Source organism: Carassius auratus, chromosome 29 (genome assembly GCF_003368295.1).
Source record: "Carassius auratus strain Wakin chromosome 29, ASM336829v1, whole genome shotgun sequence".
Taxonomy (NCBI): domain Eukaryota; kingdom Metazoa; phylum Chordata; class Actinopteri; order Cypriniformes; family Cyprinidae; genus Carassius; species Carassius auratus.
The window spans coordinates 15,881,941-15,908,352 of record NC_039271.1 but is presented as its reverse complement, the minus strand read 5'-3'; the positions used below and the strand labels follow the sequence as shown (position 1 = coordinate 15,908,352).

General features: G+C 38.6%; 1 protein-coding gene across 9 annotated transcripts in view; it reads left to right on the top strand.

Annotated features, from left to right (window-relative positions):
- Positions 1 to 26,412, top strand: part of LOC113048222 (membrane-associated guanylate kinase, WW and PDZ domain-containing protein 2-like) — a 202,626-nt gene that overhangs the window by 136,359 nt on the left and 39,855 nt on the right. For all 9 annotated transcript variants that reach the window (XM_026209865.1, XM_026209866.1, XM_026209864.1 and 6 more), the window contains exons 7-10: positions 8,512 to 8,569; positions 11,236 to 11,357; positions 15,503 to 15,685; positions 19,997 to 20,614. In XM_026209865.1, the coding sequence (XP_026065650.1) occupies positions 8,512 to 8,569; positions 11,236 to 11,357; positions 15,503 to 15,685; positions 19,997 to 20,614 (981 nt within the window). The remainder of the gene's footprint in view (positions 1 to 8,511; positions 8,570 to 11,235; positions 11,358 to 15,502; positions 15,686 to 19,996; positions 20,615 to 26,412) is intronic.

Sequence of the window (26,412 nt, the reverse complement as noted above, 5' to 3'; positions counted from 1 at the left end):
ACCTCAGGAAATTGCTGTGATCGAGAAGGATGGAGACATGGAAATAGGCGTCTTTTAGATTGGTCGTTACAAACCAGTCCTCTGACCTGATCTAAAATATGACTTGTTTGAGTGTGAGCATCCTGAACTTCAGTCACATGACACGGTTCTAAAATCAGACGCAACCCCCATACTTCTTTGGAGCTATTTAATACATTCATGTTCCTAGACTGTTTGTTTCCCCCAAAATATTTACCGTGGCACAGAGTGAAGTGTCCGTATATATGCCACAGTCGTCTCTCCTGTTTACCTGTCATCTCACCTCTCTCCCTGTGTCAATATTTCTCTGTGATGTTGCAAATTTCCTGAGTTTGCGAGTGAATGAATAAGCACAACTTACATGTCTCTCTGTGTCTGTCACTCGTGTTTCATTGCATTTCATCATTTCTGAAGCCGTCACTGTCAGCAAGCACCCCGAAAAAATATAACACACTCACACTCGCTGGGGACAGGTGGAGATATATTACAGAAACAGATGCATGGATGGATTGATGGATGGATGCGGCTTTATCAGTTGACAGCTGTGTCAGTGCAGGAATTATATTTGTTTTCTCAGTGATATTTTACAAATTAGCTAAATTAATGAACAAAATATAGGCACAAAAGCCCAACAGCATCACATAACAGCACACAGTGTTGTGATTTTTCCCAAGATGTTTATTCATGCAAGTTGCATGAGGAGTCACAGCAATTTTGTGCCATTGTGCATTCTCAGAACAACGAAAAGCCTAATTTTCCTGTAGCTGCAACAATTTAGTTTGGATTTGAAATGGAATATTCAGGTCCATAAATGTCCCATGATTACAGCATTTTTAGCAGAAATTGCTGTAAGTTTTGTCTTTTTCTCATGAGTAATTAGAGAAAACAAGATGGCGGCGCATCCACACGCAGCGGCTTCTCTCTGTCCTGACAGAACGGTGTTTTCATGTTTTTTGTCTTGTGAGTCGCAGTGTTTTTGTACATTGTCGTCGCGTCTACCTGTCTGTAAGCGCAAATACAGTCGCGAGTTTCTGCTCGATGTCGGCAGGACCGCATTTTTACAGTTAAACTCCGCGCACACGGAACAGCTGCGGGATCTCGATTTGCTACGGAGGCCTTCACCATCACCGACCCCCACTACTGCATCTCGCCCGCAGCGGAGGCAACACAAGCCGTGTGAGAGGAAGCAGAAGAGGGGGAAGTGCGGAGGTATCCGGGCTAGGCTAACGGCTAACCCACACAAGCCATCTATCCCCACCATTGTACTGGCTAACGTACGCTCGTTGGATAATAAACTGGACTACATTCGTTTACTACGCTCAACTCAGAGGACTGTAAGAGACTGTTGTGTTTTTGTGTACACGGAAACATGGCTCAGCAAAAGCGTTCCAGACAGCGCTATTCAGCTCGACCAGCTGACGTGCTATCGAGCGGACAGAGCTCTCGTCTCGGGAGGAAAAACCTGCGGCGGCGGGGTTTGTGTTTACATCAATGACGCGTGGTGCCGCGATACTGTTTTGATCAGCAAACACTGCTCACCCCTGGTGGAGTTTATGATTATTAAGTGCCGGCCGTTCTATCTGCCGAGGGAATATACTGCTATACTGCTCACTTCAGTTTACATTCCCCCGAACAACAGCTGCAACAAGAACGACGTACTAAATGAACTGTACCAGCACATCAGTGAGCAGCAGACAGCACACCCCGATGCTTTTCTCATCATAGCTGGGGATTTCAACCATACTGACCTTAAGAGTGTGTTTCCATAAATACACCAACACATCAACTTTCCAACACGAAGTAATAACATTTTGGACTTTGTTTACACTACACAGAGAGGAGCTTACAAAGCTCTCCCCCTCCCCCACCTCGGAGCTTCAGACCACATCACTGTTATGCTAATGCCTGCATACAGACCACTCATTAAAATCGCCAAACCAGTTTACAAACAGATTAAAGTGCGGCCAGAAGGATCATCAGAGATTCTTCAGGACTGCTTCAACACAACTGACTGGGACATGTTTAAACAGGCTGCCACATGCAATAACACCACTGACCTCCAGGAGTACTCAGAGACTGTTACTGCATACATCAATAAGTGTATTGATGATGTAACGGTCACAAAAACCATCACTGTCTGGGCCAACCAGAAGCCATGGATGACGGGAGGTCTACAGACTCCTGAAGACACGGAACGCTGCTTTCAGACCTGGAGATGAGGTGGGCCTTAGAACAGCCAGGGCCAACCTGTCCCGTGGCATCAGAGAGGCTAAGAGACAGCACTCCAGGAGGATAGCTCATCAATTCAGCGACAGCAGAGACACTAGGAGCCTGTGGCAGGGGATACAGACCATTACGGACTACAAGCCCCCACCACGGACCTGTGACAACAACATCTCTCTGCTGAATGAGCTGGACACCTTCTTCGCTTGCTTTGAGCAACAAAACAGCACCACTGCACAGAAGACTCCACCTCCTCCCGGCGACCAGGTGATGACGCTGACCCCAGACAGCGTGAGGAGATCCTTCAGCAGGATCGATGCCCGCAGAGCTCTGGGTCCTGACAACATCCCTGGGTGTGTCCTGAGAGACTGTGCAGCAGAACTCACTGATGTCTTCACAGACATTTTCAACATATCACTGAGTCAGGCTGTTGTTCCCACATGCTTTAAAACCACTACCATCATCCCAGTGTCAAAGAAGCCATATCCATCCTGCTTCAATGACTACCGTCCTGTTGCACTTACCCCCATCCTCATGAAGTGCTTTGAACGGCTAGTCATGCACCACATCAAGTCTGCCCCCCCCTCCCTGGACCCCTTTCAGTTTGCATATCGGTCCAACCGGTTGACTGATGATGCCATTGCCACTGCCGTCCAATCAGCACTCACCCATCTGGACAAAAAGGACTCATATGTCAGAATACTGTTCATAGACTTCAGTTCAGCATTCAACACAATCATCCCTCAACAGCTCATCTACAAGCTGAGTCAGCTGGGGTTCAACACTTCGCTGTGCAACTGGCTGTTGGACTTTCTGACTGGAAGACCTCAGGCAGTACGGGTTGGCAGCAACACATCCAGCACCATCACACTGAACACTGGGGCCCCCCAAGGATGTGTGCTGAGCCCCCTCCTCTTCACTCTGCTGACCCATGACTGCACACCGTCACACAACACTTTATTAAGTTTGCAGATGACACGACTGTGGTGGGTCTTATTAGCAACAAAGATGAGACAACTACAGGAGTGAGGTGAGCCGCCTAGCCAAGTGGTGCTGTTACAACAATGTGTCTCTGAACGTGGAGAAGACAAAGGAGATTGTTGTAGACTTCAGGAAAGCACACACTCAGCACGTCCCTCTGACCATCAACGGTGCGACTGTGGAGAGAGTGAGCAGCACCAAGTTCCTGGGTGTGCACATCACAGAGGACCTCTCCTGGACTGAAAACACCGCAGCACTGGCCAAGAAATCACAACAGCGTTTTTTTAGGCTTTAATGTTAATGTTAACTGTATGCACCGGGGTCTGAGAGTAACACAATTTCGATTCTCTGTATGTATGTACTATACATGTGGAAATTGACAATAAAGCAGACTTGAATCTAGTTGCTGTCAATGTGATTATATCCTTGATAAACACTTACAGTCACATAATTATGTTCGTTTGAAGGAATCTTGGTTTTTAGGCAAATCTATTCCTCTTACTTTTTCTAATGCCCAAAGAAAGTGATCCATTAATCTCAATGGCAGTTATTCATCTGGAGTATACAATGTGCTGCAATATTTGCTTCACAGGCACTTTTAGAGTAAGGGTTAGCTGAAAATGGCCTGTGAATGATCACTTTATATAGAGCACCAAAAGGAAAAATCCCATTCATTTTCTCCACAGGGTAAATGCTTTTTATCAATAAACCTTTAAGAAAAACCTATTGTGCGTTGCAAGGTTGTTAACTCACAATAAATGACAATAATGCTTTTGTTGAAGCCATGAGCTTGCATTATTTCAACTTGTTGTTTAAATTTCGCGTTTAACAGAACAGTTCCTGGCTAAACTACATTTCTTTATATAAAATTAAAATCAGTAGTTTGAATTTCAAATTTCAGTTCTTTCCCTCATTAATATAGACAGTCTTGTACCTTTGTCTTGTACGCTAAGTACACAGTGTTGTAACAATTTCTTTATTTTTTATAAATAACTAAATAAATAAGATGTTCTGATTCTCTTGCTGTGAATAACTGACCTTAGATGGAAACGTCAACGGTATTAATTTATCATGACTACACAAATTAATATCACCAGGAGTTAGATAAAAGTTAGAAGTTAGTCTTTGAAGAATATTCTCAACTGTCTTCCAAGCTCATATGCCTCTGTGGGATTGTTATCAGCAAAAGATGTATTGTGGCATTATTGACTGGTGTTATTTTGGGAGGCAGAATCTGGCAGACAGTTGAAGATGACGATGCAGAATTAAGTGTTTGTTTTTATGTTAGCAGAAACACAAACTCCATCCATCAGTGAACTGTAATATTTGGGGAGAGTGAGTCAGTAAAGGAAGTAGTAGAAGAGGGAGAGAGGTTTTCATCCCTGTCAGGTTTGAAAGTGTTCAGCAGACACTCAAACCATCCCAAATGGAGCCAGTGCCCTGCTGTTCTCTCCTCCCATCCCCACTCATCCTTCGTTCCCCTGTCTGCTCTTTATTTCTACATTAGTAATCCAGCAGCATTGTCAAAACCTGAATCACCTGTAAATGCTTGACTTTGTGGCACATGAATTCCATGACAGGGAAATCTAGAAAATGTACCATGTTGTTTATAAATATTTTGTACCTTTAATGAGACATTATATATGTATATATGAGTGTGTATTATCTATACACCATTCAGAAATCTGGAGTCAGTATGTTTTTTTTTAAGAAATTAGTACTTTAATTAAACAAGGGTAGAGACAGTTGATCAAATATGAGAGTAAAGACATTTAGAATGTTAAAAAGATTTCTATTTCAAAAAAATTATGTATTGTTTGAACTTTCTATTAATCAAAGAATCCTATTTTTAAAAAAATCTATCCACAAAGAACCCTAAGAAGTACAAGAGTTTTCATCATTGATTATAATCTTGAGCAATGAATCAGCATATCAGAATGATTTCTGAAGGATCATGTGACTGTGAGTAATGATGCTGAAAATTCAGCTTTGTATCACAGGAATAAATTTGATTTTATTCATTTTGGAAAACTGTTTTACACTTTAATACTCCACCCTAAAATGAAAATCTTGTCATTAATCACGTATGCCCATGTAGTTGAAAACCAATTAAAACTCAAACACAATTTAAGATATTTTGGATGAAAACCTGGAGGCTTGAACCTGTACCATGGAGTGTCAAGTAAATAACAATGTCAAGGTCCAAAAAAAAAAAAAGAAAAGTAATCATCAGAATACTCCATCAGACGTGCAATCTGGGTTTTATGAAGCGACGGGAACACTTTTTGTAAGCGAAGAAACAAAAATAATGTCTTTATTCAATAATTTCTTCATCAACAGTCTCCTCTTACTCCATATGCATATGCTCTTCTGTGTCTTCTGCGCCACAAGAATGCACTGTTTTATTTCAAATCAAAGCTAAATACATGTAGAAACTAGAGGTGCTCCGATCACGATCAGCCGATCGTTATGCGTATCTCCTCAGTAAAGCCGGTTTTCTAATCAGCGGTTAATTCCATCAGGTGCGTGATTTCACATAGAGCAGCTGTTACTACACAGAGCCGTTGTTAATAGAGAAGATGCGCAAATCACGTTAATTTTCAGCGTTTATTGGCCCATCTTCTCAGTTAACAACGGCTCTGTGTAGTAACAGCTGCTCTATGTGAAATCACGCACCTGATGGAATTAACCGCTGATTAGAAAACCGGCTTTACTGACGAAATGCGCATTAACGATCGACCGATCATGATCGGAGCACCCCTAGTAGAAACAGTATCTTTGTGGCGCGGAGGACACAGATGAGCATACACAGCACAATGATATGGAGTGACACAGAAGAGACCGTTGACAATGGAATTATTGAATAAAGTCTTTTTTATTTCTTTTTTTCGCTTACAAAAAGTGTTCCCGTCACTTCATATAATCCAGATTGCACGTCTGGTGGCAGTTGGAGAATTCTGATGACAACTTTTCATACCTTTTCTGGACCTTGACACAGTTATTTACTTGGCAGTCTATGGGGCAGTCTCAAGCCTCCAGGTTTTCATCCAAAATATCTTAAATTGTGTTCCGAAGAATGGGGGTAAGTGATTAATGACAAAATGTTACTTTTGGGGTGGAGTAACCCTTTAAATTGCAGTCGTATGAATAATATTACTGTTTTACTGTATTTTTGATCAAATAAATTGATATTTATGTTTCTTATAAAGGCTATTAAACCTATAAAAATAATAATAATTTAGATTTTTTTCTTCTTCACAATAAAAGAGAGTGAACAGTTAACAATCAGTTGCCTTGTAAATTATTTTTATTTATTTACCAAATCCAATATGATACTCATATTTGGCATTTATTTTGGGTCGCGCCTGTAACGATTAATTCACCAAACATAATAAGCTTTAGTTCATATTTTTTTCTGCCTCATACTTGCTTTTGTTTCCGTCCTCTCATTCCTTCTCATCCCCACCCCTCTCATTTTATAAAGGTCAAAGCTTTTAGCAAAAAAGAAACTGCTATCTGTTTTTACTGCAAAGGGCAGGCAGGTTTTTAAATAGCAAGATTATTTAAATATTGTGCAAACAAAATGCAAATATTGAAGAAGGTAATTATCATGAGCTCACGATTCTCAAGGGGTACGTGGGGCGGGCTACTCTATTTTTGGAGGCCATGAGATAGTCCAAACTTTGTTAATACTATTGAAATTTTGCTTTTGAACGTATCGCTCACTTCTTTTTATCAGAGTGTGTGATTTTTCTTGAATGTCAACTGAGTACTTTCTAAAATCCTCAGTTGAACCCACAGACCTTCATGGTAACAGTTTGGGAGATTTAAAGGGGAATGGGGAATTTGTATGCAATAACATTTTATGTAGTTCAAATATGTCCTGAGCTCTGCTTCAGTGTCAAGATCAACTGATCACTCAACCTGAAACATCCGTTTTCAAGGGGTTAAAAACTGCCATAATACTTCCATCTTGTCGAGGAAAGGTGCGTTTTTACTTTTCAAACTGAACATACTGGTGATTTTTGACTTGTAGGTGAAACAAATTCCAAAGATTTATATTGAAGAAGAGAATGAGCCATATCTTGAGTCCAGAATATCATAGAAACTTGGGATTTTGATCTATGAACACCACACAGAACATTGTGAAATATTTGTGTAAACATCATCAGTGTTTTCAGCTGACCAGTGGACACTTGGAGCAGCATTACATCAATTTGATTGTGTCTATTAACATTCAGGTTGTCCCATCCTATTGAATTGGGCAGTGTTTGGCCAGAAAAGCCTGACTAGACTTAGCCAGAAAGCGGACTGGACTTTATACTGATAAATTGATAAGTCTAGTTAACTACAAGAGACCCACAGACATTCTGCTGTTCGTAGATGAGCTCTTGGCCTCATTGTGAGTTTAATACTTGTGGTTAGGGGTTTGTTCAGATCTCAGATTGATCTGCGCACTCAGTTGTCTTCGCAAGTGGATTTCTATTTTATTAGGATGACTACCAACCCATAGCACAGCAGTAGAGTAATACCCAACAGCGCTTTGATCTCTCTCTGTGTGTGTGCCAGCCAGATTAAGTGAGAACATCACACAGTCTCTGTCACTTGTGATGTACAAAATTGTGTGTGATGTACACACAGTCTGGTATTTCACCCTGCTCGACACTGCTGAATGTGAATTTGCATCTTTGCTTGCTTGTAATTGCGTTGTGTTTCCTTGTCACTTTCTTCTAGAAGCTCAGAGGGTATGCATGCTATATGGAGCATGTGTATTCAAGTGTGTACGCGCATATGTATATTTTAGTCTAAATATTAATAATATATCACAACATAATGGAGTTAATCAGAAAGTGCAAGGACAAAGGTAAATTCTGGAATTTTCAGAAAAGTGTTTAGAAAAAAAAAATACAAAGACAATGAAAACATAATATTTTATTTTCAATAAAAGCAAACATGTTTATCCTGTACAACCCATTAAAATGTCATGGTGATAAATGGGAAATCAGATGATATTGTGAAAGACTGAAAAACATTTAAGAGTAAAATGATTGTTTTATTTTAAAAGTTATTGTGCGTTGGCACACTAAACCTTTCAAATAATGTTCAGTTTAGTATTCCATTAATCACATCAGTAAGTCACGGAGACACACAAAACCCACAAATGGCACCATTTCCAGAGAATGAGACAATATATCCCAATAAAACAACATTTTTACATTATAACGGCAACATTTACCTTTGAATGAAATGGTTTTGTGGATGTAATTGTTCTCATTGTTTGTTTTTCAGAGCTTCCTTATGGCTGGGAGAAAATTGATGACCCTGTTTATGGAACCTACTATGTTGAGTAAGTTGAAACACTAGAGTTAACATACATGGTTTAATGTCACTTTGGATCCCTGCGTTTTGTCACAGCTCTGTATGAATTGGTTATTTTGCTGCTGCACCATGCCCGGACCAAAAAACAGCTGCCCGTTGTTTCCTAATTCAGTTCGCAGTGTGTTAGCATGTGTGACATCATTTTTCCTGCTTAATGCACAGTCTGGAGTGAGGTGGGACTATTTATAGTATGGCTTGCTTGGCTACTCTTCCTCCCAGGACAGAGGAGAACAGTAAGCCCAGAGCCAATAATGCAGCTGTAGTATCATGTGGATGCACAGCCACACAATCTCTCGAACTGCATAATAAATGCAGGACTGCATCCAGGTCTGCTATCATTAGATGGGTCAGTCTTTCCATTTATTTATCTGTCTGTTTAACTATCAGTCTGTCTGTCTGTATGTATGTCCATCCATCCGTCTGTCTATCGGTCTGTCTGTCCATCCCGCTGTCTGTCCATTTATACATCTGTCTATCTGTCAGTCAGTCAGTCAATCAGTCAGTCTGCCAGTCAGTTTGCCATTCAGCCTGCCTGCCTGCCTGTGTCTGTCTGTCAATGTCTGTCTGTCTGTCTTTTTGTCTGTTTTTCTGTCTGTTAGTCCGTCTGTCTGTCTGTCTGTCTGCCTGCCTGTCTGTCAGTTTCTGTCTGTCGGTGTCTGTCTGTCTGTCTGTCTCTCTGTCTGTCTGTGTCTGTCTGTCAGTGTATGTCTGTCTGTCTGTCTGTCTGTGTCTGTCTGTCTGCCTGTGTCTGTCTTTCAGTCTGTCTGTCTGTCTGTCTGTCTGTTAGTGTCTGTCTGTCTGTCTGTCTGTCTTTCTGTCTGTCTGTCTGTCTATGTCTCTCTGTCTGTCTGTCTGTCAGTGTCTGTCTGTCTGTATGTCTGTCTGTCTGTCAGTCAGTCTGTCTGTGTCTCTCTCTCTGTCTGTCTGTCTGTCTGTCTGTGTCTGTGTCTGTGTCTGTGTCTGTGTCTGTGTCTGTCTGTCTGTCTGTCCCTCCGTGTCTGTCTGTCTGTCTGTCTCTCTGTCTGTCTGTCAGCATGTCTTCTAAATATTTGCTAAGATAACATTTTATTTTGAATATATATTTCCTTCAAAACACATTTATTTTTTACTGAGGCATTATTTATTTTTTATTATTTTATTTATTGTTATTTTAAAGCTACAAAACATACTGTATAATGTAAACTTTTATTTTGTCTTTCTATGAAAAAGGGAGAAAAACACATCTTCAGTAGTAATTGTAAAACTGTGGGTTTTATGTTTTGGAAGATGACAGCTGGGGAGATCAGAATCTGCATCTGGTGTGAAATGACTGTAATTTACTATAAATCTAGTGGCTTTTTAGAGGAGACACTTAACAAGAACATTAAGCATAAAGCTTATCACTTGTTTTGTGTTTTGTGTGTATTTTCAGGTTAAACAGATATCACTTTATCCCTACAAGCGTTATTTAATAGGACCAAGCTATAACCACTTGCCAGAATGTTTTCCACTTTGCCAAACCTTGGCCTAATGGCCTAACGTTCTATAAGAAAGTATGGAACTGATCTCAGATAAAGCACTAGGGACAAAATCCATTTGCTGATTATACTTTGATCTGTTAAATCAATTTCAGGCTTTAGACCTTAAAAGAAATCTAAAAGCAATATCTCAAATTTGACCTTGCGTAGTGTTGGCACAAAGCTGTAATTACAAATGCCACATCTTTACAAAAAACATTACCTCTTTTCAAAGGAATGCCTTTTAATGGAGCCCAATTTTCTTTGTACTTTCAAATGGCAGAGTTTTCAGTGGCGCCTTTTAAAACAGATTGGAATAACTCGGACAGCAAGTGTTGTGCAGAGAGTTAAAAAAGAACCATTTTTTTCCAGAAAAAAGAACCATTTTTTTCCAGATCAGAGGATGGTCTCATTACTGTCTGATCTCATTCTTACATCACTTTTTTTACAAAAATGAGGACTAACTAGGATAAAGTTTCACTGACCACAGCCTTAAATGATTTGTGTCATTTATTAAAATCAACACTCATGCTTTCATCTATTATACATTAATGGCTCATGTCAATTTTAGTTTTTTGGGTGGTAGATTGTTGGGAGGGCAAGATAATTTGCTCTGACCAACCATAAGAAATAATACTGCAGGATTTGCAGAAATTGTCAAAGTGCATAATAGCAAGGGACCAACATCTTATATACAAGATATTGTTAAAGTTAATGAAATATCACAGAATGCATATGCAAGCTCAGAAATTCAATAGTCAATAGTGTTTATTATATATATATATATATATATATATATATATATATATATATATATATATATATATATATATATATATATATATATATATATATATATTAGATTTCTCAGAAAATTGTACAGTCAGTGATGGGCACATTGGAATCATTTGTAGAGTCGGGTCTCCCATGCATTTTACATGATAGTCGTTGTCTATTTGTAGTGCATAGATGCTGCCTATGTAGAGTGTTGCAAATCAGTTACTTCAGTTAAAATGCTACTTGTGTAAGCAGTAGACAGCTAGGCAGCTTGCTAAATTGATGGATAAGCATGTTCTATGAAGTCGTCACTCAAGAGATACACTTGAATGAGTCTCTGTTTCTGTTTTTCTGATTGCAGCCACATAAACCGAAGGACTCAGTTTGAGAATCCAGTTCTAGAGGCCAAGAGAAGATTGCAACAGCAGCAGCAGATGCAGAGTCAGGGCTTGTCCTCTCTCCCTCTACCTACAGTCTACAGAGGTAAACTATTATTGCTATCCAAGATTGACATCCAAATATTGACATCCAAAAATTAACAGTTGAATTTTGAAGTGTGGTACTAATGTAAATCTGGTTATTCCCAACCTCCCTATTGTTCAGGCACACCAAAGACATCTTAAAAACACTTATCTGCTCTCCATGCAATTACATTTAACATCAAATCTTCTGAAAAGCTGATTGGGGTTTGATATTCATGACTATTATTATATTTCTCCTGTGCACTCATTGTCTGTCTCTATTGTAACACAACTAAGCTCAAATGTTGTCTTTGGAAGTGCACAGTGTGTGAACTTATTGTGCAGAATATTACTTTCTTACAGAATATCACTTTCTTACCTTTGGAATTATTCATTTTACTTCAAAATGAAAACTATCAATATTTACTTGATTACTTTCTTGGAAAGCATAATGAGAAATTCTGAAGAACTTGCCTTTTTTTCCCATGCACTTACGATGAATGTTAACTGAAAGTAAAGCAACCTAACCACTGACTCACTGACTACGTTAACAAGCAACCAAATAATCCGATTGTAATCAGATTAACAGCTCAATCGGACTGAAACGCCTTCATGTAAACACCTTAATTGATCCAACTGAGCTCGATCGGTATTAAATTTCGATCAGATTGAAGGGAGTGGTTTATTCCTCTTCTAATACGATTGAGAGTGCATGTAAACACTCGATCGGATTGAACCATGACACTGAAAGGACTGCAGGAATAACGTAATGACGTATGACGCATGGAACGAGCGGCTCTTCCTTTTGTATAAAGTGTTGTATAAATGCATGTCCTGTCATTATAAAACTCTCACTTGGCAACTGTGAAGTGACAACTTTGTTTAGGATACTCATCCACAGGCAACCCAGAGTCAGAACTGAAGTTGAGAACCAAATAAGTCTAATTTGTTAACAAATCATTTTCAAATCATCTTCTTTTAACCTGTTCATCTTATTTATTGGCAATATTATACTCAAATGAAACATTTAGTTATAGACTGCCCATAACTGATTCTCTCAAGAACTTTCCTGGCTGTGCTAAGTAGGTCTTCTTGTTTGTAAAAGAAACACAAGTCATATGGACTACTCCTATACTTTTACAGTACTGTTGCATCCTTTTTGAAGTTTGAAAGCGTTATCTAAATGTATATTGAATTGTACATTACTAAAAAAGATATATATATATATTTTTTTTGTTCCATGAAAGAAAGTCAGTCATTCAGGCTTGGATGGACATAAGGGGGAGTAAATAATGACAGAATTATCCTTTTTTGCATAAACTAATCCTCTAAATCTACCTGTACGGTCTATTCAAGCTAAGCCTGAATGCTTCCTGTTTTCTTTGAGACTCAGTCATCCATTGAGAATGTGTCTCCTTTCATAATATGACCTTGGACTGATTATGGTTAGAAGCATTTCTTGCAATAATTCCTGTTTAAATGAATCCATTCAGCATGGTCATGCTGTTACCCACATAAAGGTAAGAGGCAGAGTATGTTCAGCCAGAATGGCGTAAACAAGAACGTTCTCTACCTTTTTTCAGTCCATCTTTCAGAGAGAGTATTCTTTACTGAAAACCTCCAACTTACCTACACTATATGGGCAAAGTATTGCATGTGGGTATCTGAACACCAAAAATGTGATTGATACACATTTAAAGTTATAGCGATTCACAAGTAAAAGTTCAGCTCTCGTCTTTGTGAAGGCTTTCCTCTAGATGTTGGACCATGACTGTAGGGATTTGCTGCCATTTAGGCACAATAGCATCAGTATGTCTCTGTGGTCCAATTCATCCCAGTAGAAGATCAGCTGTGGTCTTTGTGCAGGCCAGTCAAATTCTGCCATAACATAAGCATATACTTAAGGACAAACATAGTCATGCTGGAGCAGAAAAAGACACTTCACAAAATTGAAGCTAATATACTGTATACTGTTATTGTGGTCACTGTATGTGGGAGAATTAAGATTTAAGTTTTCATTTGGCCCCTAATCAAAGTGGTTTGTTTAAAGGGGTATCCACATAGTGTTGGTTATGTAGTTTCTGATCTTACGTCCACAAAAGAGAGGTTCAGTAGCTTGAGATGTAAGCATAACTGGGGACCATAGAGGACTGAGAAGGTGTTTGCGTGATCTGGATGTTCAGTCTCTCTGATGCTCTGATGTTAAATTTAGCTTTGTCCTTCATTAGTAGATCAACCCTTTTGACAACCGCAATTTGCCAAGTAGTATTTGCCAAGTTCCTCGCTCAATATCCTTTGTTTGTCCTGGAACAGTCCTAAACCTATTCCTAAACCCAATGCTAACCAGAACTACCTCTATAACCAAAGAGTAAAAATGAGAGGATGGTTATACTTTGATTTTTGTATCTTCAGAATCTGATTTTTAGGAACATTGTTCCAGGACCAACAAGATTTTTTGACTTGACAAAATCACCATAGATTTCCTATTGAAATCTAACTATTCTACTTCCATATTAGGCCAACTTTGTATCCTTTAATGCCATTAATCAATTCCATGTGTGAATTGAGGCTCCATCCACAACCTTAGGCCTAGCCCTAAACCTTGTTGTAAAATCAGATTGTTGGGAATGTTGTTCCAGGTTCAACAAGGATGTCCGAAATGTAACTCTTCTAGGTCCATAGTAGGCCTAACTTGTATCCTTCAATGACATTTCATGATTTTCTGTGTGAGTTGAGGGTTTTTTTCTTTTCTGTAACAGTGGAGGAGAGCCCCTCCTCTGCCACCTTACCCAGGGCCAGACTGGCATACGTGGGTCCCGCTCCTGAGCGCTCTCATAGTCTCACTGACCTGTCCGAGGCCCCCCTGTACCGGGCCGGTGTGTTTGGACTGCATGGTACGTCCCTAGACCGGCGCCCCCTTGTGCAAGAGAGGAACTACAGCCGGAGTGTTTTTGCCTTGCCTGTTTTTGCCTAGTCCTCTAAGGAACAATCTCTCCGTTTCTAAACCAGTGAAGATTTTTCATTGGCTGTGTTTTTTTTGTTTTTTTTTGTATTTTACTTTTTGCCTGCGCTTCAAGGATACTCATAAGTCCACCTACCCTGCTGAACAGACCAGTGTAACTGGTCACAAGCATATGTTTGGTCTGCTGGTTTATAAAATATGCCTATGGATTCCACAAGATTACTTATCTAGTAGGGGATGATCACCAAGTAACTAACAACATCCAACTAGTTGATTAGTGAGGGTCAACATGGCTCTAGTTAAGCATGTAACACATCTTTTCAAGATCCAATCAACTCCAGCTAGGCAAAATCTAGTTCTGCTCTCATTATGTTTTCAAGGTAATATGTAAAATGGGTTTTGAATGCCATTTTATGTTGATTGTAAGACCATATAGACAACCTGCCAACGTTACGCATTCCCATTATATTAAAAACAAGGAAACAAAACCAGCTGTACCAGATATTTTGCTAGACCAGAACCAAACAAACATGGATCAGCATAGAAATTCATGCTGGTCTTTTAGCAGTGTATCTGGACCAGCTATTGTCCCTAACAAACGCATGGTAGTAACTAGATTAGACTAGACCAAAATGGTGGTACAAAAAAAATAAAATAAAAATTAAGAACCTCTCAACTACGAAAGTGAGATGGAGTGACTATGGCTGGCATCTTTTAACTCCATACTGTGTACTGAAGTAGACATCTCTTCAGTTTCAAAGAAGCAGCTCTTCAGTACAAAGGTCCTTGTGTGTGGTTACAGCAAAACAGCTTTTCCAGAATGGTTTTTAAGACCGCTTTCTCCACTCTGAGAGAGCAGTAGAACCACTCTGCCTGGGCTGGTTCTTCTCCTGGCTTTTTTTCTTCTTGGATGGCTTCGGAGACGGCCCTGGATGAGGCTAAACACTGTTGAGTGTAGCATTGGAGTACATTTAAAGAGCCAAAAGTGAGGTTTGAGCAAAAAACAAGCCATCATGTCCCACTCTGCTATTGTATGTTTGGCTGGAAGCAGAGCGCTTGGCCATCTACCCACAATTCCCCAGTGTGATGTGATCTGCTGCTTTTGATGGGTTTGGAGTGGCTTTTACACAATAACCATTAGTTTCTGGATATCTTCTGCTTGATTACAATCTCATGTTTCTATCTGAATTTCTTCACCCTGGCAGAGAAGCCTCTGTTCACACGGGACCCCACGCAGCTGAAGGGCAGCTTTCTGTCTACAGCCCTACAGAAAAGCAACATGGGATTTGGCTTCACTATAATCGGTGGTGACGAACCAGATGAGTTCTTACAGGTCAAAAGTGTCATACCAGACGGGCCTGCTGCACAGGATGGGAAAATGGCTACAGGTAAACACACACACACACTTGCAACAAGTCACTGTTTGATCAGCTCTAATGTGCTATTCTTACTTAAATAGAGCTTCCAGCTGGTCAGTCTTTCTCAATCTATGTTTGTGCCCACACTACTGCTGAGGTTGCGGTGTGAATCTGTCATTTTATTGGTTGATAGTGTGTTAGGGACATCCAGGGGTTAAGAGCTTTTACAGAAAGTGTATTTATTGGCTTTGTGTGTCATCCACAGCAGGGCACGTGTTCATTAATCACAGAGGTGCTTTCTGAACTCTGTAACTCCGGTCCAGCCTAGTGGGAGTGTGACTGCTGCAGCATTACTCTCACACACATGCATCAGCATTGAAATATCTAGTATATTCAGAGGGACCCACAGTGCAGAGTTCAGAATATAGTCAATGCGTCTCCCATGATGCCGTTTTATTGTATTATTGTTGTTGTTAGTTGTAGAAATCATCCTTTCTGCTCCTTTCCTCTCCTTTCTGCTCTCTTCCACCCTTCATTTTCCCTCTAGACTCCTTGTCCTACTTGTGCTGTTTTGCAGTCACACACACACACACACACACACTCAGACACACACACACACACACTCACACACACTCAGACAGTGCTGTGGAGGAGCTTCAGCTCTACGCCAGTGTGAAATATTCAATTTTGCTGGATAAGGGAGCTCGGAGAGGAAATCTCGCTCACATCCTTTGGTGGACTTGAACGTCCTTTGCATATGGACATACATATAGTACACAGCCATCACTATTTTGGTGGATAATGTTACTTTTGAAGACCTTATTAAATCAGAATATTCGTTTTGTTGATTTTAGTCCACGTGTGTTAGCTTTGAGGCTAATCTGTATGCTAATTTCCTCTAGAATGTTAATTAATGACTCATCTTGCGCCACAGATTTAAATCCAATCAGATTGACTCTAGAATGACTCAAATAATTTTGGCATTATCTAATGCCCACTTAAAGTTAATCCTTAAAAAATAACTATTTTAATACTCAACATTATAATCTAGGCATACATTTACTTACATCATTTTAATATGATGTATATGATATTAGTGTTATATAATTTTATTTATTTAGGGAAAATTAATTAACATGAAGATAATTCTTGGACATTTGTTACTGATTTTGAATGTAGAATACACCATTATGCAAGATTTGCATTTTCATATGATTAATGTTATGTTTCTTTTCATTATGAATGTTTGCTGAGACAAGTCACTACTAATATATACATGTTTGTGAGTATGTAACAAGTAAAAAAAAAATTAAACCCATTAATAACCACCACAATAATCATAACAACTGTTTAACACCTCATCCACAAATTAATAGTGTGATGTAAACATGCCACGTATTCCTCTCTCTCCTTTCCTCCTGGTTAAGTGCTTCCATGATGAAATAAAACTATCATGCAGAGTGCTGAGATCTGCTACGTGAAATGCTTAACTTCCTGCATCTTAGAGCCCTTCCATCCACCTCATCTACGCCCACTATAGATGCCTCTGTGGCACTGATGTTTACTCTGCCCCTTGCAGCTGTGCCCGATTCTTCTCAATTAAAGCTTAACAAGCAGATAATGAGTTGAATCAGGTGCACTAGTGTGTTGCTGAGGGACAGGAAGCACACAAGTCATATGCCTGTTGGAGAATCACTGCATTTTGATGTTTAGAGCTTCATTTGAATAGAATGTCTACTGTGCTGTGGCTCAGCAGCGATGTTTAGGGGATTGTGTATTGATTGTGTTTTAAGAATGCCAGTCACAGGCATACGATGTCTCAGACGTTTGTTCCCAGAGCTCTTTTTATGTTGTCTCGCAATGAATAGATTTAGTCAGGAAACAAAATATTAGATCATTTTAATTTTAATAAAACAATAAGTAGCACATTATAAGTATCTGTGCACAACTTTGAGTGATCAATAAATCCATTGAATCATTTAATTGAAACTGACTATTTGAACTGGTTCATGGAAATCAATCAAACTTATTATACATTTTGTCAATTTAAATGAGGCACCCTATTAATACTATATGCTATAACCCAGTCTTAGTTTGTTGAAGTTTATTTAAACAATTTTAGTGGCTCTTATGATCCAGTTTCAGCATTCACAGATAAAAAATAAAGTAAAACATAAAACGGGAGCTGTCGAATTTAGAATTTTTTGAAGTTTGAATTGTAAGTGGATGATAATGTCTTGTTTGTAGGAGTGTAGTGATCTGGTTTGCCCTGTGGAGTGTCGGCCCAGACTGATGCTGACATAAAGCTAGGTGTGAAACAGCCCGGTCACACCAATATCATTTGCTCTCTGGAAGCATGTGAAAGTATTGATTGGAACACCAGAGTCTCTAGGCAGATGTTGAATGTATTTACCGAGATTAATTTAAATTCCTGCAAACAACACATAACAGTCAGAAGGGGACAAGCCTAACGATAGACACGTATGTCACTGCATGAAATGTCTCTAGGAAACCAGTAGACCCTGTGACTCAATAAATCATAATTTAGCATGATTTCTGTGAGGGTTAGGTTTAGGGGTGGGGTTAGGTGTGGTCATTCGAACGAATAAGCCACCTAGTAAAATATGTACGAATTACTGTGAAAAATCCACAAAAAGTCCACAAATTGCATTTAAATAGACGTGCGTTTTGATTGGTAATGACATTAAAGGTCATCTCATGACGATAGATGCATCACGATACTGTCATTATTTTTACGCCCGCTAGAGGCCGCTTAACTTTAAAACTTAAATATAGGTCGTAATAAGGTGCTTGCACAAACGGTCGTTTTTTGCTGGAGGACAGGCTCAATATTGAGCACCTTATCATTTCCACAATAATTACATTTCTGATATTTAATTTTTGTCAGCATTCAAAGATGGAGGCCAAAGCTTTTATTTGAAACATACTCTGCGGAAACATTTAAAAAAAATGGTACACAAGCTTGGTTTCACATTCCAGCACTGAAGGTGAAACTGTACTGAATCAGTGAACAAACATCTAAAGGACTGGTAAAATTCTTGAAAAAAGGGAAGTGAAGATCACAAGTCCTGAGGCATGGCGAATTTAAGGACTGAGAAAAGGATTGAGTAGGTCCCTCAAATTGTTCCTTCGACTGGTGCGCTGTAATTGACACAGTTGCCAGGGGAGACGACATGAATAAATATTGGATGACTGAAATCGTTGCAAATTGGAGAAGGTTTCTCACCCTGATTAGACTGACTGTTCTTATTGGGTAAAATATATTTTCCCCCTCAATAGCGCTGTTCCGAAACCTAGAGATATTTTGCTGTCAGTTATCTTTACATCGGGTAAAACGATTGATTTGGAACATTCTACACTGGCAGCAAGCCACACAAAAATGGTGCTTTTCTTGTGAAGCACACAGGAGATTTGACTCCTATAGTTAAAAAATCTTAAAGGAATACCAATCCTAAGCTTCCCTTTTAATGTCATGGGGGGAATAAAAAATCTGAATTTCAGTATATCCAGCTGGATCTTACCAGGATGACCGTTAGATCCCTCTTACAGGGTTTGTTTTCTCACTGGGTATAGTTCCAAATTGTGAAAGAATCTCAACTAGCATTTCAGCTAATTGCTGTTTCTGAAGCGTCTAACTTCAGCATGTTGCTAAGTTAATGACTTAGCTCACATAAGCACAAAAATACACAGCACGCAAATAATGGAGCAGATAGTCAAAATAGTTTAATATTAGCGTGTTGCTAAGCTAATGGCTCCACATTCTTATTGGCACAAAAATACACGGTAACACTTAATTTTAGGGTCTCTTGACTAGTTGCTTATTTACAAGCATATTACTAGAATATTAGCCATTTATTGGTACCAATTAACCACATATTAATGCCTTGTTCTATAAGACCTTATTCTACATTCCTAATCTTACCCAATACCTAAATGCAACAACTACCTTACTAACTATTAATATGCAGCAAATTATGAATTTATTGAGAGAAAAAGTCGTATTTATTGGTGAATAAATGTTTCCTGTTCTAAAGTGTTACCATTATGGATAAAGAACTTGTATCAATACTTTTCTTAATTGAATCAAATATAAGAATCAAAAAAAAAAAAAAAATGTTTTACCTAATTCACCATTTTGGATGATTTCTGTCACTGTGCTTATTTCAATGATTTCTGAGAATGAGTTATCTTGTAAAGAAGCATAACTATGTTTAAGTTTACTCCTAACTTTTGAAACAGCCTTGGCTTTTGGCCCAAATATACACCTACTAGTGTTAGCATATGCTAATATACCTTTCCTTTTGTCTAATTATTTACCAGGAGATGTGATTGTCTACATTAATGACCTCTGCGTCCTGGGCACCACTCACGCTGATGTGGTGAAGCTTTTCCAGTCAGTGCCAATTGGACAAAGCGTAACCCTCGTCCTTTGCAGGGGTTACCCTCTTCCATATGACCCGGAGGATGCAGCCAGTACATTGCTGTCCCCCCTCAGTCTAATTGATCGTCATCTGCTGGTCAACGGACGGAATAGCTACGACAGCTACATGGAGTACATCTCCCGCACTGCTCGCTTCGTCGACCCAATCCAAACGACGCTGGCGCAACCTCACCCTGGAGACACCCACCTGGACACCGGACCACTGGAGGACAGCGTCTCAATGGCATCGTCAGGGGCGGCTGGAGGAGAGCTTTTAACCGTTACCATGGTGAAAGGGGCGGATGGGTTTGGATTCACTATAGCAGACAATAATGGAGGACAACGGGTGAATCAGATTCTGGAGGCACAGGGGTGCCCGGGGCTGTGCGAGGGCGATCTGATCGTGGAAATTAACCAGCAACCCGCGCTAACGCTATCACACACACAGGTGGTGGAGCTGCTAAAAGAATGTCCTGTTGGGGCTGAGGCCATGTTGGTTGTGCAGAGAGGAGGGGCAGGTAAGGAGACTTCTGTTTTGTTTTGTTTTTTGGGGGGGGGGGCTCTTAATTAATTTAGTCCATCTTGCCTTTCTTAGCAGTTTTATAATTCACTCCTTGGCTTTCTCAAAGCGCTGAGTCATGCTGAAGAACAAGCTGTTTCTGCTTTTTCCGACCTTCACTGTGCAGAAAAGCATTGTGGGTAAAAATAGACTCTGACACATAATTACAGTAGTGTACAAACATGCATATGCACTACCTGTGTCCTCGCTATATTTATATCCTGCATTCTGTACAAGGACTGTTGCATAATATGCTTTCACAAACACACACACATCTAAAATTCACAAACCAGCACAGTTAAAGACTCTCTGAAATCATGTTTTAGCATGTCTTTTAGCATTAAGGCTAATTTATATGTTAGCCTATGCTTTATTTACTGTTGCTTGGCCAAATATAGGAAGCGAAATCAGTCATTTCAATAGGAATCTGCACAATAAGGAGTTTTACATGTGGGCGAAAAAGTTCCCCATGTGAATTTCACTCATGTTTAAAATGGTCATGCAAACAGAAAGCTGCTTGGTTTGAAAGTGACTTTAGTGAGCTTTATGCATTACTGTGTTGTTGACTATAGAAATAGGGATTTTGTTTGCCCACAAAATGTTGCCTAAATTTTGCTAATGTAACCTCACCTCAGTGAAACAGACCAATGGCAAAAGGCTACTAGCTATTGACCCCTTGGATATGTCCCACCTCCTATCCAGGAAAGAAAACAGCAGTCATCAAGCCATTTCTTTTGCTTCACTGAGTCTTTAAAGTTATGCTAAAATCAAAATTGTTCCCAAAACTGATGCCAAACAGCTATTTAAAGCTTCACACATGGCATTTCGCAGTGATGTGCTTTCCAGCACACAAGCACTTCCTACACTCACGTACACCGTGTCCCAGACACCTACACTGTCTCAAATACAAATTATGGTTTGCTGGTTCAGTGTCTAGCTCTCAAGGGGCAGTGAATCAGAGCTGATTATTTTACAGTGCTGTTGATTACTGCTGGTGCTAACTTGTTTCTCACCCGAGAATAATTACAGATTCTAGATTTTTACATTCTACCCAATTACTAGAATGCTCTTTTATTTGTTTCTTTATTTTATTTTAATAAAGTATAATATTTCTTTATTCTTTTTTTTTCACTTCCCTCAAAACCAACTGCCCTCAGTACAATACTGTAACTCAATAATTCAAATATATATTTCAAATAGTTTAGATTTTTAAAAAATGCATGTCCTGAAGTATTAGATTTATACTTCTTCTTTTGGTTTTCACAGATGTGTACCTAATTTTGTGAGACTGACAGGTTATTTTTAATAAATCCAGCGGTATCAAAATCATCCCTCATCCTGAAGGGTTTATTTTGACATTTATTTTCATTATTTTGAGATGAACAAGGTCATACAGACACTGGTGGGTTATATATAATTTTTATAGTTTTATATAATTTTATCATTTTAAGTTACATTTTCTTTTATTTCTTTCAGCTGAGCTGAAAATGTGTTTGAAACTATCTGGTAGTATAGATGTAGATGCAGGCCTGGAGAAGTTTTGTCATGCCCTGACATTTGTGCAGTTTTCAGTTTCTTATAAATATCTAAATGCCTAAAGTCTAATCTCACTGTAATCAGCACAAACTGGGCTATACTGATATGTGAGCAGTATGTAAGTACATTATTGTGTTTTTGAGGAAAAAAATGTTATGCGTGGTTAGTGAAAAACTAAAAATTTAAAATCACTTGAATAAGGCCATAAAACACATACAGAACATTGGTTCCCAGGATTTTAGAGAACTGGATCTTGTAGCCTAGAATTTTTCTTTCTAAATTATGTGAAAATCTTCTTGTTTACTCACTTACAGAAAATAATATATTGATTTAAATTTTCTAATTTAAGTTTTTGTTTGTAAAAGTCATATGTGAGTAGGGCATCAACTATCATGAATATCATTGTGATTTACACCTGAGAAGACAAAGGCCCGCATAATGTGCTGCTTAATGTGCTGCATAATGAGCCGTTCAGTCAGCTGTGTCACTGAGAGGGAAGAGTTACAAGAAAGAATGTGGGGACAAAATAAATCTATATAATTTTATGTTTGTAGTTTATTTAGAATATATTTAATTATCCCACAATGTAATTTAGTATCCACTGGCGAGTGCAGTTAAACAGTTTATTAGAACAATCAAAGCTGACTTTCAAACTGAATTTTTGCATCATTACTCCAGTCACACAATCCTTCAGAAATCCTTTTAACAATCTTATTTTCTACAACAACAAAAATTAGTATTAGTAATGTTGATGTCAGAATATTTTTTTCAGCGTTTTTTTTTTTTTTTGTTGATAAATTGAAAGAACAGAATTGTTTGTTACATTTGTTACAGTTATCTATTTGTTACATTTAAATTATTTACATCAAGCTTTTGAATGGTATAGTATTGTATATTGTTATTGAAACTTCATATGTTTCACTTGATTATACATTTAATCAGGATTTATAGTTTGGAAAAAGTCTAACTAGTAAAATGTTTACAAGTTATGTGAAAACTACTACAAGTATATAAATAAATAAAAAGAGACTTACTCATGTTTATGATCTGGTTGCTGAATAAAGTGCTTCATTCCTTTTTTCTGAGGAAATCCAAATCTCAGCGTATTTAAAATATATGAGAGAAATACAAAAAACTCTTACTTACCATTCCGAAACATCTTTTAAGAGCCGTGCTTGCAGAGGTTCTGCTTGATCCTCTGCTTGAGCCCATTGCGTATTTCTGAGTGAGTGGTATCATAGAAACAGGAAGTCAACTGACAATAGAATCAGCGGTAATATATAAAATATATAAATAATAAGGCATTTTTTGTTTTCTAAATTAAGCTTGAAGACATGTTACACTGCACCTCATAAACACAAGAAAGCCAAGTAAAAAAGCAGTCAACCACCCCTTTAATGTAATATATCACAGTGATATTGGTTGACGAGTGAAAAAAACATACATATGTGAGAAAATGGAAGAAGCAGAATTTTGAAACCAAATTTAGGTGACTATGTCTGAACATATTTAATAGACTAATTCAATTCTATGACTCATCTTTTTTTCAGTTCTTTAGCCTGTTTTGTCTGTTTCAATACTAAAGAATCAGGGGTAAGCATACAGCCTGTCCACCATATCAGTGCCTGGTAAGCATATCATTTGATCTATAATCGCAGATGGAAGCACTCACGTTTTGTGTGTGTGTGTGTGTGTGTGTTTATGCCTGTGGTTTTAGGCCAAGATTAATTATCATTCATGTTAGGAAACTAAAATGTAGTAAAAGCCAATCGACATGCACCAGTCTATACTATAAAAAAGCATACAAAAATGAATACAATAAATGGCTTTAGCTCTAACTGACACCTTGACTGAGATCATATAAGCCATTTTTAAAAGCAGCTTGAGCCACTGTGATTTATGACCCGTAGCAATCAGAGTGTCCGTTATAACCCAGAGAGAAAGGGAGAAGGAAAGCAAGGGAATAAATAGATTAAAATTCAGAACAGAGAGGGAAAAGATTGAGCTCTTAACCATCACTGTAGCAAAATTACAACATTTGTTCAAAGCAATTAAGTATCATCATAGCATTAAATAAGAGTAATCTCCTACTAGTATTTTTTCAGCTTTTTCAGGTTCTCATTTCTGTAATGTGATAATTTTTTAAGTACAGTTAATTAAATTTTGACAGGTTTTTTTATTTTTTTACATCTGTTATTTTGATTCATTAAAGGAAATGCAGAAAATGCTACCATGATCCATAAATATTTCAGCATTATTTTTTTCATGTTACAGTAACGAGAATGAGGCACTGTATTGTGCAAGGTTTAGTCACTCTGTTTACAGTGATTAGAATTGGAGAAATAAAATAAGTTAGATTTCCAATACAGTGTAAGAACTCATCTCTGAGGGTTCACAAGAAAATAGGAAAAAAATAAGTGAAGAAGAGAAAGATCTAGAGAGGCATCATGGGAGTTTTTGTGAAGAATGTCTCTCCTCTACTGTATGTCAGTGCAGGTTTCCGAGAGAGACATTAAATCCTTGTTAAGCCCCAGTGATCAGTATGCTGGATTACAGCCTCTGTGCACTTTACATACAGTATGAAGCACAAATGCACTCCTAAGCACACACTCTCATAAGTACACATGCATAATTATTGTAGGAACATGTCTGGTATTCTGCTAATTATACTGACTCCAAAAAGTTTGGGGAAATTTAATGAACACAAATGTATTAATGTCATTGCATTATATAACAAAATGACATTGTGATATGTGTAAAGTCTCTGCAATTTCCAGGCTGTTTCAAAACTGGGCATTCAGCTCTATTGTTAGTCAGTTTGTTTGGACCAGTGAAGGGTACAGAGGTCATCTTGAGTAATTCCGAACTCTTTGGAGCAAATTACAGTAAGACTATCCGTATTCATTCATTTGATGTCAATGTGCTGTGATTTGTGCTTACACGTTAAGTGTAATGAAACTACATGTACATTCTGTTTAATAGCATTTGTGTTTGTAAAGGCACTGACCCACAACCAGGGTGTATGTTTTGTTTCTGGTGCATGTCGCCAGACAGACTTCTGTGGCACTAACTGAGTCAGCGTGCTTGAAGGTCATTTATGGTCACTTGAATATGAATATGGCCTGATGTCCCATACATCAGCAATCTGTCCCATTCTTTTCCTCGTCATATTCAGACAGACTGCACAGTGAGCCCTGAAACGCTAAACAGCCTGTAGCATCACGCTACCATTCGAGTTTAACATCCGTCTGTTCAAACATGCCATGAATGACATAAGGAGGACAGAAGATGATTTGCACAAACCAACAGTTTCTCTCGCAGGGTCAGTTTTATTCAATGCTGCTTCCATCTGTATTTATCTGCACCTCTTCCTTTCTTCTGTCCTTTTGATGCGCTATATGCCAAGTTTTCTGAAGCCATACAACTTATTTAAGTGAGGGAAAAAAATCATTATTCACTAGACAAATTAACATCTGAGTTTGTAAGAGGAGGTCTTTTCAATTAATGGGTTTATCCTATTAACAAAAAAAAAATAATAATAATTGACAAATCAGTTCTGAGTTTAATTCTGAGTTCAACTGATTCAGTGATTTAGTTACAAATTTAGATTTTATTATTTTCAGTTTACTTGTCAGTTTTCATGATAAAATGTTAGGTTTTAGTTTGGGATTTTTATGTTGGAGTTAGCAATGGGCTTTGAAATAGGAGTTGGTGCTGAGGGTTAAGATCCATATTAAACTAAGGGGAGGGAGTAAGGAGTTTGGTTGGTTGGATCATGGTTAGAAATGGGGTTAGGTCTAGATTTTAAAGTTTGGGATTGTGGTTAAGGTCAGGGTTCAGTAAAAAGTGTAGGGAGATCATGATGGATTTGGCTTTAGGTTTGGAATTGGAGTTGGTGCTGAGGGTTGGGATCTAGGTTAATAGGAAAAAGGGACGGGAGAGCAGAATTTGGGATTAGGGTTATATCAGTAGATTTAGAATTTAGGGGGTTGGATTCAGTGAAAGGGTTAGGGTTAGGGTTAGGATTTAGGTTGCGGTCTGCTGTAGGAGTTGACACTGAGAGTTAGGACCAGGTTAGTTGAAGGGATGGGAGTAATGGACATGGGGTTTGGGATAAGGGTTAGAAATAGTGGTTTGATTTAGAATTTAGAGGTTAGGGTCAGGTTTAGGTACAGGGTCCAGTGAATGAATCATGGAGTACACAATGGATTTGGACAGTGG